This window comes from Festucalex cinctus, chromosome 20 (genome assembly GCF_051991245.1).
Source record: "Festucalex cinctus isolate MCC-2025b chromosome 20, RoL_Fcin_1.0, whole genome shotgun sequence".
Classification (NCBI taxonomy): domain Eukaryota; kingdom Metazoa; phylum Chordata; class Actinopteri; order Syngnathiformes; family Syngnathidae; genus Festucalex; species Festucalex cinctus.
Genome location: NC_135430.1, coordinates 8,821,538 through 8,839,081, shown reverse-complemented (window position 1 = coordinate 8,839,081; position 17,544 = coordinate 8,821,538). Strand labels below are relative to the sequence as shown.

Genomic DNA, 17,544 nt, shown 5'->3' with positions numbered 1-17,544 from the left:
GATATGAGTCGTTGGCAGCAGCATTAGGAATTCAAATGTGTAAAATGTCACTAATAAAAAATATACTTTCAATTAATCAGCAAAAAAAATGGGTGTTATCTTTGGTCGCCAGCCATTCATAGGGCAAACTCCACACAAGATGGGCGGAGCTGAGATTCAAATTCAAAAGACGGACATGCTAACCGTTAGCATAATGTGGACGTTAGCTTCATTTAGCATTTTGTAGAGCTGGCAACCGGCCAGATTTAAAAAATATATATAAAAATGAGGGATTTGTTGAAATGAACGGATTAATAACAGCGTAACAACTCCCACATAATACTTCTAATTTACATTGTTCAAATCTCAACTAGCTTAAAAAATTCATGCCTCCAGAGGTACATATTGTCTGATTCCACATTACTTACAGTATTTGCACAATTTAACGTTTAAAATAAACTTTTCCCCATTCATTTTCAATGGGACTTTTCTAAGTATCACTTTCCACGCCCACTTCCATACATATAACTTATCAATACCAGGTGTCTAATACTGCTCGGTGGCACAGTTGGTACATCGTCCACTAACCAGGAGATAATAATTTCATAATTTACTTCTCAATTTACTTCATAAGCATTCCACATGCATTCAAATCTTAGCATTCAGCTTTCAGCATTCCCACGCAATTTCTCCAGAAATTGCACTTAATCTAGTTATTGTTATGTTATTTTTTCTGAATGAGTTTGGGTGTGAATAGTTTAGTTGTTTTGGAGTAAGATGGCAACCAAAACTCCAATGCTGTTTTTTGCTAGCCCGTCAAAGGCGTTTGCTATACTGTTAGCATTTCAATGGCAAGTTTTTGAACAAAGCTATTTCTTCGTAAAAACAAAGTATGTGTTGAAATAGTGATAAATTGTGATAGAGTGAGAATTATCAATAAATATTTGATCATTATGATGTGGATTTAATCTAAAATCCCCCCCAAAAAAATATTGCGGTATCATGGTATTGAAATTACAGCTGTAAAATGACTTTAATATACTTTTGAACAAAATCTAGAATATTTAGAACAGAAGAAACCTGTATCATACTTAGTTTAAATAAAATGTGAAATGGGGCAGAGAAAATAAGACTTGTCTTCTTTTAGCTCCTTTTCATTCAACATCGAATAATAATAGTAATAATAATAATAATAAAAGCTGGTGAGCTATTTAAAAATAAATACATTAATAAATACAAAATAAATACATTTAAAAAAAAATAAAAATAATTAAAAAAAATGGTAAGCTATTTTTCGAACCAATCCGTGGGCTAATCATGTTGTCCTTAGGGCTAACTATTATCCCCTGGCACCTTTTTTATTTATTTATTTATTTATTTTTTTAGGACAGTGCACATCATCGCAAAAAAAGTCATCTGTGTTTGCACCGTTACGTACCGAAAATTTGAATTGGAGAGAATGAAATTCAAAGAGGTGGCTCTTGTACTCGACTCTGCAAGCAGCCAATCATATTATGCCCTGCTTTGACGTCCTCTAAAAATAAAAAAATACCCATGACGGCCAGTTTTAGCGGTTATTGAACCCTTAACTTATCAAAACCACGGTAAACCGATAACCGTAACCAGGTCAATTCAAAGAACTGGTCTGAAAATGCGCACCTGCCGCCTCAGTGTTGTCGGTTCGCTGTGAGATGAGGAGGAGAAGCGCGCGCAGCTTTCACCCGTCGTCTAATATATGAACGCTGTCAGGCGGGCTCGGCCCGCGTGAAGCAAAACACTTTGGAGAAACAAAAGCGAGCCCCCGCACGCCGTAGCCAATTCTCCTCTCGCCAGATCAATACATTTGATAGATTCCCCCCTTCTCGCCGGCCGGATATTTGTCGGAAGCAGCCATTACCCGCCGCTAGTTTAGCCAACGTGAATCCACCTTGCCTTCTCCTCGCTGGCACTTAGGGTGACAAAAAGTCTGCTATCCGGACCATTATGGGCAATTTCTCAGCGGGCCGAGCTGCCAGGCGGATGAAGGAGCCTCCTCGAACCCCCTGATGGGCAGCAGAGGACGAGCCCCCCCCCCCTGTCCTACGTCCAGTGTCTGTCTGTCTGTCCTCGCGCCCCCACCCCTAGGAGACCCACTTGTCATCACTCAGCTGTCAGGCCTGCCGAGTGCGAGCGCTCGGCTGAGGAAATCTATTGCGAAACGTGCGCCACTTGCGTTTGCACCGCCAGCTACACTCACAATGTGACGTTGGGGGGTGTTGGAGGAAGGACCCAAATGCAGGGGGGCAACAAAACAGGGGATTTAATTAACAAAAAATGTAAACAAGGTACTATGGAAAAATACAAATTAACAAGGTCAAAAACAAACACAAGGCATGGCATGGATAACAGGGACAGCAACAGTAACAATGACAGGGACAGCAACAACAACAATGACTCAACAAGAACTGAAACAAAGCAGGGTAACTAAATACACATGATAACGAGAAAACAACAGACACCTGGGCAAGATACAAGAGGCTTAGGGAGCTGATTGGTCAACACACTGGGAAGGGAAGACACACTCAGGTGGATGTGATTACACATGACGGGACAAGGGAAGAGACAAGGAATACATGACAACCAAAAACACCAAAAGAAAAGAAAATCCCACCCCCACAAAACCAAAACATGACACACAACACCTTTTGGGATCCTTTGCGGTAAGGAGTTGATTTGAATAATGCCAAATTACGTTGATTTAAAAAAAAAAACTTGCTATACTCGTGTCAACGATTTCCAGTGATTCATATTTGATATCACTGTTTACAAAACCGCGACTCAAGTCTCTAAATCCGGGGTGTCAAACATACGGCCCGCGGGCCGGATCAGGCCCACAATGGGGTTTAATCCGGCCCGTGAGATGTTTTTGTAAAGTTAAAACAAATTAATTGAAAACATGTAAATTTGTAATTTCATAAGCAGTCCTCAGATGAGCAATGCAACTTGTACGGTGGAATCGTCCCGCTCCGCTTTCACCGCTCGCCGAAAACGCGGGTAGATAGCTGACAGTGGGACCTAAAAGTTGGCCGGCCGCGCGGTTCAAGCAAAACTGCCAGGCGGGGCCAACCGAGCGGTGCAATAGGGCTGTCACAAACAAATCTTGTAATCGCTTAACGGTTACCTATCGATTAGTCCATCGATTAATCGAGTAGTCCGTATTTGGACATATTCGTTTGCCACCTAACAGTTCAGATATTCTCTTTTATCCAGATTAGAGCTGTCAAAATTAATTGCATAATCCATCCATCCATTTTCTAAACCGCTTACTCCTCACAAGGATTGCGATTATCAAATTCATCGACAACTATTTTAACTCGTTCACTCTCAGCCATTTTCACGGAAGCAACCCCCTTCGCTCCCGGAGATTTTACTGGATTTCGACTGATTTGCAAGGCCCACAGAATTTTGTGTGAACCTACCTAAAGAAAGATTAGAGGGAAAGAAAAGTATATTTCTATCTGTTTTACGTTTTGTCGCATTTAGCATTACAATATAGCTAAGTTTCATCATTATTCACAAATCTATTTAGAACTGTGGAGAAATGAGCTCGTTTGTAATATTGCCCTGGTTGATCTTTTATACTCTGCTGCCACCTGCTGGCCGTTTTTCTAATAACTTCCATTGCTTCAACCATTCTTTACAGTTCAGAGGCTGCATCAATTCCTTCTGTACGCGCTAGCATTAAAAAAAACTTAGAAAAACATATAAATACGTCTTTGGGACATTTAAAACAGTTAAAATAGAAAGGATTTATACGTTTTTGGGAGCAAATGAGTTAATAATCGAGTAATCACTTGGAGCCGTTTTTTTTTGTTTGTTTTTTTCATTTAAAATTGTCCAAATCCTCTGATTTCAGCCTATCAACAGTAATTGTTCACTGATTTCTGTGGTCCTTCATGGAAGAAGACTTGATTATCTTCTGGGTTGAATCAAAATAAGATATTTGCAAACGTCTGTTTTTACGCTGGAAAAAAATGAACAAACCAGTAACATAGTACAACATTAATCCACCTTTTTAAAATCACGATACAAATATGATGTATGAAATACACACCAAACACTGGTTAAGTAATCAGGTGAAAAAAAAATGCTTTTGTAAAAAACTTTAATACAAAATTGTAATAAATCTGATTAGTCAATTAATCGATTGAATAATCAATTCTAAAAATATTCAATAGTGACAACAGTAATCCAGGTCCTTACCACATACTGGTGTTCTCCTTTAAATGTGTGCATCTTCTTTATCTGCTGCAGCGAGAAGTCATTTCTGGCTTTCCGCTGATGATGCATTGTTCTGTTTCTCATTCCATAAACGCAGTAATAATCCGAGTCGCGTTTTTTTTTGTTTTTTTTTAACTCTTGCCGGCAAATTATTTATAATATTTATTTATCTCCCCTCAAACTTTTTTGCCGACAACCTACTTTGCACCATCTCATCTCCGTTTTTTGTGCCACTGGTTTAATTGCACGTTTGCGTCATCACAATGAAGGCAAAGCGACATCCCCCGAATTGTCGTCAAAGGCGCCGTCGTAAAAGGAAAACACATTTCAAGATGTTTTCTTCTCCTCCGCGGCTGCCGCTCGTCACTTCAACCACAATCGCGACGACGCAAGAGTAAAGTCGGGAAACTTTTTTTTTTTTTTGTTGCTAAGCGCCGCGTGTTTGAGGCGCATTTGGCGCTGCGCTACGAGGGGATTTGTTCACCGGCACGGAGCCGAAATCACAGGCAGGCAGAGAGAAATTCTCCCAGATTTGATCTCGGCGAGGAGCGACGGCATGCACAGTGCACGCGTGGCGATACCATCCAAACTGGATGATTAGCGTGCAACGCTTTTAACCGCTCGCTACGTTTTACACGGCAGCACAACTCACTGGCAGTATGGCAAATATTATGTAGCACAAAATACTTTTCACATTCTTATAGTACTTTTTTTTTTGTAATCAAATTAAACAATGACCAATCATGGCTCAGTTTGCCAACATCGCATGACCAAACTCAGAAAAAAGGTTAGCCGTGATTGGTGGTTAGCTGAGCTCTGACTCGAGCACACGTGACGTCAAATTCAGTCGATAGCAAGTTGTGTTTTTAATTTTACGTGAAAAACAATGACGACATCCAATTTGCTGTGTTTTTGTGCTCTTTCATTTTAATTTATTTTATGTTGAAAAGCCAAAACAGATTTTTTTTTTCCCCTACAAAATTCTGCCCCAATAGGAAATTAATTTAATCAATTAATTTAATCAATTTATACAAATGTTGCTATAATTTAATTAATTAATGTTTAGAATTTTATTATAAATTCATTAATTAATAATTAATTTCATTTATTCATTTTAATTTAATTAATGTTTAAAAATTTTTTTTTTTATAATTTTATAATTTAATTCATTAATTAATGTTGATAGTTATAAATTAATTAATAATTAATTTAACTTATTTTTCATATAATTTAATTTAATTAACTAAAATATAAATATATTTTAGAATTTTAGAATTTAATTAATGTTTATAATTGTGTCATAAATTAATTAATGAATAATTAATTTGATTAATTTATTCATATCAATTTAATTTAATTTGTCAATTTAATATTATAATGCAAAAATGTTGTAACTTTCAGTTAAAATGTAATGAAAATGTATTCTTATTACAAACATCAATAATCGTTACATCATCAACTCGTAATCGGGTCCGGTTCCCAATTTGTGTCAATGTCAAGACGCTGATGGAATCGTGTTGATTTGGGATGTGTCATTTGCAGTCGCTGCTGGTGGCCCAGCAGCTGGCCAACGCGGTGGGCGGAGCCATGTCCGGGGCGGCGGCGGCGGCGGGCATGAACCAGCCCATCCTCATCCCCTTCAACGCCGGCGGGCACCTGGGCGGCCAGCAGGGCCTGGTCCTCTCGCTACCTGCCACCAACCTCCAGAGCCTGGTGGCGGCGGCCGCTGCCGGGGGCATCATGACGCTGCCCCTACACAACCTGCAAGGTAAGAAGACGCGGTGGTGAAGCAGCATTTGGCTCCATGAAGCTTCTCACTTTTTCCTTTGAACACTTTAGAGCAGGGGTGTCCAAACATTTTCCTCTGAGGGCCACATACAGAAAAATAGAAAGCTGCAAGGGCCACTTTGATTTTTTTTTTTTTTTAAGTTATTTATTAACACATTCATTACCAGACCAGCAAAAAATGCATCATTTGACGTCTTTTTCCGTCAATGGCAGTGAATGAGTTAAACATGGTAAAAATCAATGAAGCAATTATAAATTGTTGATATAATGTGCAGTTACTTATTGAAAACTGCTAACAGTCACAAGGCAAATAGTGACCCCTGTGTGCCACTATAATAGATATGCCTCTCCACTGAGCAGCAGCTGAATCTCAACTTGACATTCTGAACCACAACAAGAACAATCGTCATCAACTGACCACACTTAAGAACCATTAAATTGATGTGATGGTTTCACAAATTGGACCTTGACACTAAGCAACAAGTGGATGAAACTATTTTTATTTCTGGCTAGGGCTGGGCAATAAATCGAATTAATTCCAATTAATCGTCATTTTTAAAATGGAATTGTTGAAAATGTGCTAAATCGTGAAATTGAGTTTAGTCTTGTTGAATTGTGATTGTATTGTATCGCTGTTTAATCTTTAAATAAAGATGACTTGACTTGACTTGACTTGACTTGACTTGACAAGACATGTTTACGCTACCAACGACTTCACTGTGGCATTTAAGCACAAACTTATGAATGTTAAATTTGTTAAAACGGATTTAGAATCAGTATTCATTATTGTTGTCTTAACATTTTGTCACAGGAATTATTTTTGAATAAATGATATCCACCCATCCATCCATTTTCTTGACCGCTTACTCCTCACAAGGGTCGCGGGGGGTGCTGGAGCCTCTCCCAGAACTGGTCGCCAGCCAATCGCAGTGAATAAATGGTATCTTTAAATAAATGTTTGTGATGTTTATTAGATTAAAATCGTAATCCTCCTGAATAACTGAAAAAAAAAAAAATCGAGATTTGACTTTTTGGCCATATTGCTCAGCCCTAATTTACATTAATCTCCAGAGTTAGCGGTTTAAATTTCTCAATCCAAAAAAAAAAAAAACACATGAAAATGACATGAAAATCTATGCATTCTGTATTTAATTTTATTTATTGATTAACATATATAAATAAAAAAATAGTACAAATGCATTTCAAGAAAACAGCAAGATATTTAAAAAAAAACAAAACATTTAGACCTTTAAAATTGTATTTCCTCATGAATTTATGGGAAAATTACAAGAATTGATTTCTGGTTTTACAAATCGATATTGGGCTATGAAAATGATTTTTGTTTTTATTTTATCTTAAAAAATAAATAAATAAATACATTGAAAAAATGAAAAGGAAAATTTATTCAGTATCGATTACAGTCATTGATTGATTTATTGATTGATTGATTGATTGATTTTTGTAAAGCCAGCCCTAGTCTAAACGTGCCTTTGCGGAATTCCGGTTTGAGTTTCTAGAGGACCAACCTGTACGTCCTGACACTGTTTTTCTCTCTATCCTGTGAAGGACACGCAACATTTTTTTTTTTTCCAGTTCACCCAAATAGTGACAAGCTTTCCCTCCGAGCAGCTCGGAATCCTTCCGAGCTTTTTTGTCAGCCAATCCTCAACCGGCCTTAAAGAGCAAAGCGTATTAATTACAGGTCACCGTTTTGCAGCGCGCCGCAAAAAAAAAAAAAAAAAAAAAAAGCACTTTCTGTGCCCCTTTTCACTCCATTCGCCTCATTTTTTTTTTTTTTTTTTTTTTTTTTGATCTCGTCCTCATCCTTCCATCCAGCGGCTGTACTTACGTGTGCCTTTTAAAACTTTCATGTCCAAATGTTCCCTTTTGATCATACTTGTAAATGGTTTTCATTTTAATGTTTAAAACATTGTCTCTTTTATAGCATCGGATTGAGGGATGGATGGGACGTCGTGTCATGAATCTTAGATGAGCGCCGCGTTGCTAATGTCAAAAGACGTTCCATGTAAAGCAGTGTGTGTGTGTGTGTGTTTTATTTTCGGGAGGGGATATTACAATAATGCCGGTGCAGCACAAAGTGCAAAGGGGGAGGGGGCAAAGTGGACGCACGCGTGCCTGAAGTGTGCAAAAGGCGGGTGGGCGGCGGCCTAATGGAACACAAACATGCATAAATAACAACAAGCGCGGCTGGCGAGGGCAGAGCTTTTAATAAATCCCTTCACGTGGATGCGCGTCGGTGAGGGATTGACAAAGGCGGCGGCATTCGGGGGGCGGAGCAACAGCCGGGGCGAACACCCCGGCGCCACGCACGTTTGATGGATTCGGGTTGTTTTCAAATCTTTTTATGGAGGGAAAAAATGTTTTTGTGGCACCCACAAGGTGAAGTTTGCTGTCGGGCGAGACCGATTATCGGTCGGGCCAATTTGCCAAATATCGGCATCAGCCTTTTTACGAATGTGAAGGCCGATAAAGCTGGTATCTCACTGAGCGGTGAATGCTTGCGAACGTCGCAGAGTTTTCGTCAGGAATTGTAAGATGTTCACAAACAGTTTTGACTTGTCGCAAAGACATTTCAAACATATTCAGACAATTTTTTACTGTCTGCGAAGATTTTTTTAAACCTTTTTTCCTGCTCAGTGTGATACAGTTTCATTTATGGATTTATTTAAATTTAAATTTTATTAAAAAAAAAAAAAATGATGCTGACACTGGGAACTCCCTACAATTTTTATTAAAAAAAAAAAATTATGTTGAAATTTTGGAAAACTATTTACATTAGAAAACTTTAGAGAACTATTTACAATTTTTGTTATAAGTTTTAAACAAAGCTGTCAATTCTTTATAGGTTTTAAAATTAAAAGAACATGTTTGGGGTTTTTTTACGTTAATATTTTCTCTCTTACTGCAAATGAATTCCGGCTAGAAATATCGATTATCAGTCTCCGTGACTACTAATTGGAAACTAAACTAATCGGTATCAGTATCGACATTGAAAAAAACAATCGGTCTCTCATTAGTTTGCTGTAAAATGAAATCGCAAAAAGAGAATCACACCTTGTACGCCTAAAACTGCCACATCGCTTAGCCTTTCAGTACGCTAGCCAAATGCTAACGCTAAATAGCATCTCTGTTGCAGTGCTGTAACTAGGTGTCAAAATACGACGAATCGCTATCCTGTATTGACCTAAAAAAAAAAAACATCGATCTCTCACTAGTTTGCTGTAAAAAATAAATCGCAAAAAGAGAATCACATCTTATACGCCTAAAACTGTCACATCGCTTAGCCTTTCAGTATGCTAGCCCAATGCTAACACTAAATAGCATCTCTGTTGCACTGCTGTAACTAGAGGTGTCGATTCATTGATGACTAATTGATTACCAAACTAATCGACAACTATTTTCTATTTTCTAATTTCAATGTTAGTTATTCTCTGATTTCTTTTGTGTTGAATAAAATAAGACATTTGCAAACATCGGCTTTTACGTTGGGAAAATAACGACCGAACCATGAATCGAATCTGTTTCAAAAACGTTGGTGACTAATCAATCCCTCACATGTGATGTTGAGCAATTTGTTAAGTTGTTGTTTGTTTTTTTATCATTCAATTAGCTGTAAACTTTCAAGCAAACAGATGAACAAACTGCTGATGCACGCGGCATCACCATAAAAGGACACGGATTTGTTTTCCCCTCCCCTCCCCCCCGCCCCCCAAATCTGAAGGCGACGCGTTGAAGGGACCTCCGCCGAGAGAAAGTGACACGAGTCACGAGTGAAAGCTAAATGTCTTGACTATGTCCGGACCCCCGCGGCCAGGCGGGGGGGCTCCTCCGCTCGCCGCTGTCCGAGCCGATCACGGCCGGGCTTGACTGAAGCCTGCTGGCGCGGCACCCTCTGTCAGACCCTCCCCAGGCCCGATTAATCGCACGCAGCGCGGCACACTGCTCACGCTGTGTCCTAATTAATGTCAGATCAGACGACTGGCAGACTCGCTAATGAGACGGCGGGAGGGGTTCGAGCTAATGCGAGCGTTGGAGGACTAATGAGGCGGCTAATGAGCCGCTAATAAGGCTGCTCGTCTTGGACGTAAAGTTTACATAAATCTGATAGCTAACACATGCGCAACAACCAAGCAGCCATTTTGACTGAAGCAACTCCCTTCGCTCCCGGCTGTTTTCCTGGATTTTGACTGATTTTGCAAGGCCCACAGAATATTGTGTTATATTGTTATGAAAACATGGAACCAACCAAAAGAAAGATTAGAGTCTCTTCTTTCATCAGGAAAAAAAACCCTACATTTGTATCTGTTTCTGTTTTGCGGCAAAAAATATAGCTAGGTTTCAGCAATATTCACATTACTGGTGAAAACTCTGACAAAAAGAGCTTGTTGCAACATGGCCCTGGTTAATCGCTTATACTGTGCTGCCATCTGCTGGCCATTTTTGTAATTACTGCCATTTTTTTTCACCAATTCTCTGCATCAAAGCCTTCTATATGCTCTAGCATAAACAAACAAAAAAAACGTATAAATACGTCTTTGGGACACTTAAAACATTTAAAACAGAACATATACGTTTTTGGGAGCAAACGTATTAATAACAAGAAGTAGATAAATAAATAAGTAAATAAATAAACATCAAATTCATAACAAAATACAGCAGACACCACAAAATTTTACTTTCAAAAAAGTATTGGCAAAATCAGTTCTCGTTTTTTTGTTAAGCGGAAATAAATAAAAAAGTAGCTTGTAATCTTAGTTACTTTTAAAATCAGGTAATCAAAAAAGAAACTAAGTTACTTTTAAAATGAAGTCATCAGTAAAATAACGAGACAAATTTTTCAAGGTAACGAAGCAAACACCAGTTTGACCGACAAACAAAAACCTTTCAAGGTCCCATGCTTAAAATCCAAGAGGAAGTCGGCCATTTTGGTTTGAAGTAGCCATTTCGGGCGAATTCCAGGCTCAGATTTAAAAAATAAAAATAAAAAATAGGCCAACACAAAACCAATTCGACAAATTGGCACGGAATTAGCTGGACATGTCCATCATCACCCAACGAAACAAAAAGTCTCAAGGTCCCATGCCTGAAATCGAAGTGGAAGTCCACCATTTTGGTTTGGAGAGGCCATTTTAGGTGAATCCAGGCCTCATGTAAAAAAAAAAAAAAAACATTCGGCCACCACAAAACTTGACATAAAAAATGGCTGGACACGTCAACAAATGAAAAAGTCTCAAGGACACGTGCCCAAAATGTAAGTGGAAGTCAGCCATTTTGGTTTGAGAACGTCCGCCGGGGTTTATGCGAACTGACCCAAACGATCGCCCCGATCGAAAACACGCTCCTTTGCCTGCATCATCCAATGTGGGCGGGGCATGAATTGTCGCTCATTTCGGGGTCCCGCCATGAAAAAGCGGCTTTAGCTTGTTTTGTATTTGTTTGCTGCGAATCCGAGTACTGACTTGCCGAGAAAGTGGATGTTTGTCAGAATGATTTACGCGAGCGGGTGAAAAAAAAACAAAAAACAAAAAAAACAAACTCGCCGTGAAACTAAACAAGGGAGAAAGTTATCCTTTGTGACAAGAGCGCACACAAATCCGGCTTGACTTCACAGAGGCTCCGAAAGTAGGTTGCGTCACACCGCAGCTCTGTAAACATTGTCGACTATTACCAATCTAAAACATACATGAGTGCTCGACTTTTAAAAAATGAGGGCTGCTTTTTTTTTTTTTGTCAAGATGGCAACTTTCCTCCTGATTTTATAACAAGGGAAATGGTGATTAACGCGCTTGTAAAAGTGGCGGCATCAAAGCGAGCGTCAACAAAGTCTTCCTCCGCCGACTCGTCTTCTCCGCGCTCGCAGCTAATGCGAAGGCGCCCGCTTGACTTGGAAGCTCTTAATAAGCGCACGCACGCCCTTATTTGCCGCGCGTGGCATCAGAGAGGCGCCGAAGTTGTAATGGCGGAGGTGAGAGCGCGCCGCCGCCACTCGTCTTTTAAAGGTCGGCATCCCACTCACCTGCCGTAATGAGAGGCGGCGTGGCTGCCAATCAAAGCGCCCCCCGTCTGCCGTTTTTTGATTCCGACGCTCGGCGGTGTCGCTCGGAGGTTGCGGCTTGCAAATTAGGGGGGAAATCGCTGCGCTCATTACGCCACCTGGAGGGGCGAGACCCCCCCAGGAGGGACGAGGCGGATGTTTTCCGACTCGGCTGACTCGTAATTTCACTTCTCAGTACGTGGAAGCATGCGGTCGCGCTGCTCGGTAGTGGGCGGAGCCAAGCCGACATATAGGGCAAGCCAAAAGAAACTAAGTCCAACTGCGCTTCCAATCGCGGACCTGACAGACTGATTTTCAGCGATGGGAAACCCAAGGCCAGAGAGTCAAAACCAGCACTTTTGCTTCTGCTCAACCGGGACAGTTTTTACTTTCTGGACCTGGATTTCCCAACTCTGCCCAGTCTCAAAGGTCCCATGTTCCCAGTTGGGTCTTCTTTTGGCCGTGGAACTCGTTTTCAAGACTCAATACCACACACCATCTTAGACCAAGACCTGCCAAAGACCAGAACTCCCCGAGACCAAGACGAGACTTTTGGGAGTTGAGTCAAAAGCAGGGCTGGACTGGCCGTCTGGCATACAGGGCAGATGCCCGGTGGGCCGACCTCTTTTGGGGACGATGCAGTGCTTCTTCATGATTATCTTCCTACATTTTACCATAAGAGACTGGCCCACAATTTAGAAGGGCCATTCCATTAATCCATTTCAAATCTAGTTAGCAAACTGAAACATCATAAGAACATCAGTGGCAGAATTACATGTTAGACAAGACTGGCTGGGCCAGGCCGGTCAAAATGCCAGGGCCGATTTTTTTTTAAATTTTTTTTATTTTTTTTTTATGTGCCAGTCCAGCCCTGGTCACGAGCAAGACTGAGACAAAACCAGGACTGACACCGTGCCGCCCCATTTCAAATCAAATCAAACTTTATTTTTATAGCACCTTTCATACATTCAAATGCAACTCAAGGTGCTGAACAATTAAAACATCTTTCATACAATAAAAAGAAAAACCCACCCCTCTCCCCCATATCACCATGATTGTTTATCAAGTTGAACAAAAAAATACAACAAATATACATACATAAATAAATAATAATAAAAAAAAAAAACAATTTTGTTTTAAGTTGAACAATGGCAGATCAGTACGAAAAATAGAAAATATAGAAAATGCCGATGACAAGACCAAGACTTTCAAAATGTGGTCTCAAGACGAAGACCTGTTTCTACTGTTTCAGCATGACCTTATCCTCCAGAAATAAATACATAAATAATTAAAAAAAAATACAGTAATAATAATAATAATAATAAATACATAAATAAATAAATAAATAAATAAATAAATAAATAAGAGGACGAAAAATAAATACATAAAAAAAAAAAAGTTGAACAATGGCAGGTCAGTGTAAAAAAATCCAAAATATGGAAAATCCTGATGACAGGACCAAGACTGTCAAAATGTAGTCTCAAGATGATGACCCGTTTCTACTGTTTCACCCTGACCTAATCCTCCATAAATAAATAAATAAATAATATAAAAAAATAATAAAAATAAATAAAAAAATAATATAAATAATAATAATAATAATAATAATAATAATAATAATAATAAATCCAGAAATAAATAAATAAGACTATTCAAAAAATGTAATAAAAACAAAAAAGTTGAACTATTTAATAGCAGATCAGTGTGAAAAATAGAAAATATGGAAAATCCAGATGACAAGACAAAGACTTTGAAAATGTGGTCTCGAGACAAAGACCTGTTTCTACTGTTTCAGCCCAACCTAATCCTCCAGAAATAAATAAATAAATACATAAATAAATAACATTAAAAATAAAAAAATACATAAATAATATAATTAACGGGCGGCACGGTAGTCGAGTGGTTAGCACGTCCGCTTCCCAGTTCTGAGGTCTCCGGTTCGAGTCCAGGCTCGGACCTTCCTGGGTGGAGTTTGCATGTTCTCCCCGTGCCCGCGTGGGTCTTCTCCGGGTACTCCGGTCTCCTCCCACATTCCAAAGACATGCATGGCAGGTTAATTGGGCACTCCAAATTGTCCCTAGGTGTGCTTGTGAGTGTGGATGGTTGTTCGTCTCTGTGTGCCCTGCGATTGGTTGGCAACCAGTCCAGGGTGTCCCCCGCCTACTGCCCAGAGCCAGCTGAGATAGGCGCCAGCAGCCCCCGCGACCCTTGTGAGGAATAAGCGGTCAAGAAAATGGATGGATGGATGGATAATATAATTAACAATAATAATAATAATAAAAATAAAATACATACATAAATCCAGAAATAAATAAATAAGAGGATGAAAAAAATAGATAAATAACAAAAAGTTGCACAATAGCAGATCATTGTGAAAAATCGAAAATATGGAAAATCCAGATGACTGTTTCAGACCAAACCTAATCCTACAGAAATAAATAAATACATAAATAAATAACATTAAAATTAATTAATAATAATAATCATTATCATAAATAAATAAATCCAGAAATAAATAAAAAAGAAACCAAAAAAAAAATTAAATTTAATGAAAAAGTTGAACAATGGCATATCAGTGCAAAAAATTGAAAATATTGAAAGACCAAGACTTTGAAAATGTGACCTTGAGACGAAGATTCGTTTTGTTTCAGCATGATCTCATCCTCCAGAACTTCTTGCAATTGCAATTTGTGGACTTTTCTACCAGCCGAAACAAAATGTTTCTCAGCCCTCATCGAGAGACATTCATTCATTGATTTTGCACTTGGAAGGGGGAAAAAAAAAATGTTGCAATTTGTGCCGCTGCAGTCATTTTTTTCCCCGTTTGTTATCGCCGCAACGAACGAGAACGCGAGTCCATATTTCCTCAACACGGAAAGACAATGGAGGCCCGAGCCGTCCCGTTTTGCCACACATGGCTGTTTAATTTGCAACCTTCTCTGGCGTATCGCCCCTTTTAATGATTTAACTCGGCGGCGCTCGAGCCGCCACTCGCGAGAGAGTGAGCTCGGCATTAAATAAATAATAGTGATAAAATGTAGAGCTCATACATTTCAAAGTTAATGCGACTAGCGGCGCGATAGGAGCAGCTGCACACAGTCCTCCGAGCGGTAATTTGATTGATTTGTTGTGACAGCAGCCAAATAATTGAGAGTGAGAGGTGCTGCGAGCGAGCGAGTGAGTGAGCGAGCGAGCGTCCTCCCTCTCTCCCTTTCTGCGTTTCTCGTCGCCCAATATCTCTGCCACCAGTTTATTGTTTGCCTTCGACGACAAGCTGCCTTTGCGACGACTCCCAATCAAAGTGTACAGACGAGACGTGAGGGGGTTGGAATCAAACAAGCGCATTTGCACTGCGGCTCATGCACGGCGTAATGCAAACACACACGACCCCCCGAGACGCATGATTTACTCCGCCGCGACTCTTTGAAGCTCTCGGCGCCGCCAAAGCCGCGTGCGTCACTTGTTGCGGGCGTGCTAATGATTTGTCTTACATATGCGGCGTAATTGCGCGCTTGATTGTAGCGCATTATGTTTAACAGCACGCATCCCCAGATAGTTGCCGAGCAGGCGCAGGCGCCCTTCTTTTCTTCGCTCGTCTTTGCTTATACTTACTGTGGATGGTGGCGCTACTGCCCGAGCGCCGATGAGAAATAGAGAGGGCTTTTGTAGGTGTTGATGTGGACAATGTTTCGTTTGAGTAAAGTAACAAATTTGGATGTCACTGTTGATTATACAAAAGACACAGCTGCCCGAGCGCTGAATAGAAACTGCTTTGAATTGATCTTAAAATTTTACATTTTCAATGATTTAAAAAAAAACAGCAAATACATTTCTAAAAATAAATCATGCTGACCACTTTGAAATTTGTCAAAATAATGCTTACCCGAGCGCCGAATAGAAACTAGAGAGGCTTTTGTTCACTGAGTTCACTGCTGTTTATCCAGAAGTCACAGTTGCCTGAGCGCTGACTAGAACCCGTTTTGAAAAGATTGTCAATGATTTAAAGACAAAACAAATACATTTATAAAAATAAATCATGCTGACCACTTTGAAATTTGACACAAAAAAAAAATGCTTGCCCGAGCGCCGAATAGAAAATAGAGAGGATTTTGTCGATGTTGATGTGGACAATATTTTGTTTGAATACAGTAACAAATTTGGGTGTCACTGGCACTGCTGATTATCCAAAAGACAGCTGCCCGAGCACTGAATAGAAACTGCTTTGAATTGATCTTAAAATTTTACATTTTCAATGATTTAAAAAAAAAACAGCAAATACAGTCATGCTGACCACTTTGAAATTTGTCAAAATAATGCTTGCCCGAGCGCCGAATAGAAGCTAGAGAGGCTTTTGTAGTTGTTGATGTGGACAATATTGTTTGATTATAGTTCACTGCTGTTTATCCAGAAGCGCTGAATAGAACCCGTTTTGAAAAGATTTTCAATGATTTAAAGACAAAACAAATACATTTATAAAAATAAATCATGCTGACCACTTTGAAATTTGTCAAAAAAAAATGCTTGCCCGAGCGCCGAATAGAAACTGCTTTGAAACGATCTTAAAATTATACATTTTCAATTAGCGGCCAAAGCGGCGATGAGAAAGAACAGGGTGGCGGGTGAAGCCTTTTTGTAGACACTGATATAAAATAAGTTATTAGAATATGATAACGAATGTGGCGGTTACAGCCGCGCTACAGGTCACGGCGGCCCGAGTGCCGAAATGAAACTTGATTGGGTGCGGGGTTTTTGGGGATGTTGAAACAGCCCATATTGTTAGAATATGATAACAAGTGTGGCTGCCACTGTTGATTGGCCATGCGACAGAGCACAGATGCCCGAGTGCTGAATAGAAAGCGCGAGAAATGTGAACGCTTTTGAGAGATGTTGATACAGCCAATGTCATAAAAAAATGTTGACGTTAAATGTAATAACAAACGTGATTGTTAATCTAGTTAGGCCGTGATTTCCCTGACATGACTGTCCGAGCGCCGAAGAGAAGCTAGAGTTGTACCTCCACCGAAAGACTTCTTTTTTTGAATTTTCATCTCCCTCTCAAAGGTTCAGCGGCTCCTCAAGGTCAGCGAGGTGCGAGCCATCGGCCGTTCATGCCTGGCATTTACTCAATCGTTGCAAATGAGAATTGATTGATTTGGGATTTACATGCAAAATGAACTTTTCAAATCTTGTAAAAAAAAATAAAAAATGGAGGAGCTAATTAAATGCTGCTGCTTCTGGTGTATCCGCATTGACCACCTGGGGGCAGTGTGAGGCAGATTCACTGTTTGACAACCCCACTTGAACTGGAGGCGGGCCTTCTTGTCTCATCAGCACGGAACTAACGTTAGTCCATCTACGCAGAGGATAAAGAATAAATTTTGGGCAAAAGAATAATAATAATTTTATGGTCATAACCAAGGAAAAATTAATGTTAGGAAGAATTCAAACTTTAACCTTTTCGA

The 17,544-nt window shown here is 39.7% G+C and overlaps 1 protein-coding gene across 8 annotated transcripts in view; it reads left to right on the top strand.

The window, feature by feature from the left end:
- Positions 1–17,544, top strand: part of LOC144009496 (POU domain, class 6, transcription factor 2-like) — a 104,664-nt gene that overhangs the window by 35,427 nt on the left and 51,693 nt on the right. For all 8 annotated transcript variants that reach the window (XM_077509258.1, XM_077509257.1, XM_077509260.1 and 5 more), the window contains one exon: positions 5,782–6,007. In XM_077509258.1, the coding sequence (XP_077365384.1) occupies positions 5,782–6,007 (226 nt within the window). The remainder of the gene's footprint in view (positions 1–5,781; positions 6,008–17,544) is intronic.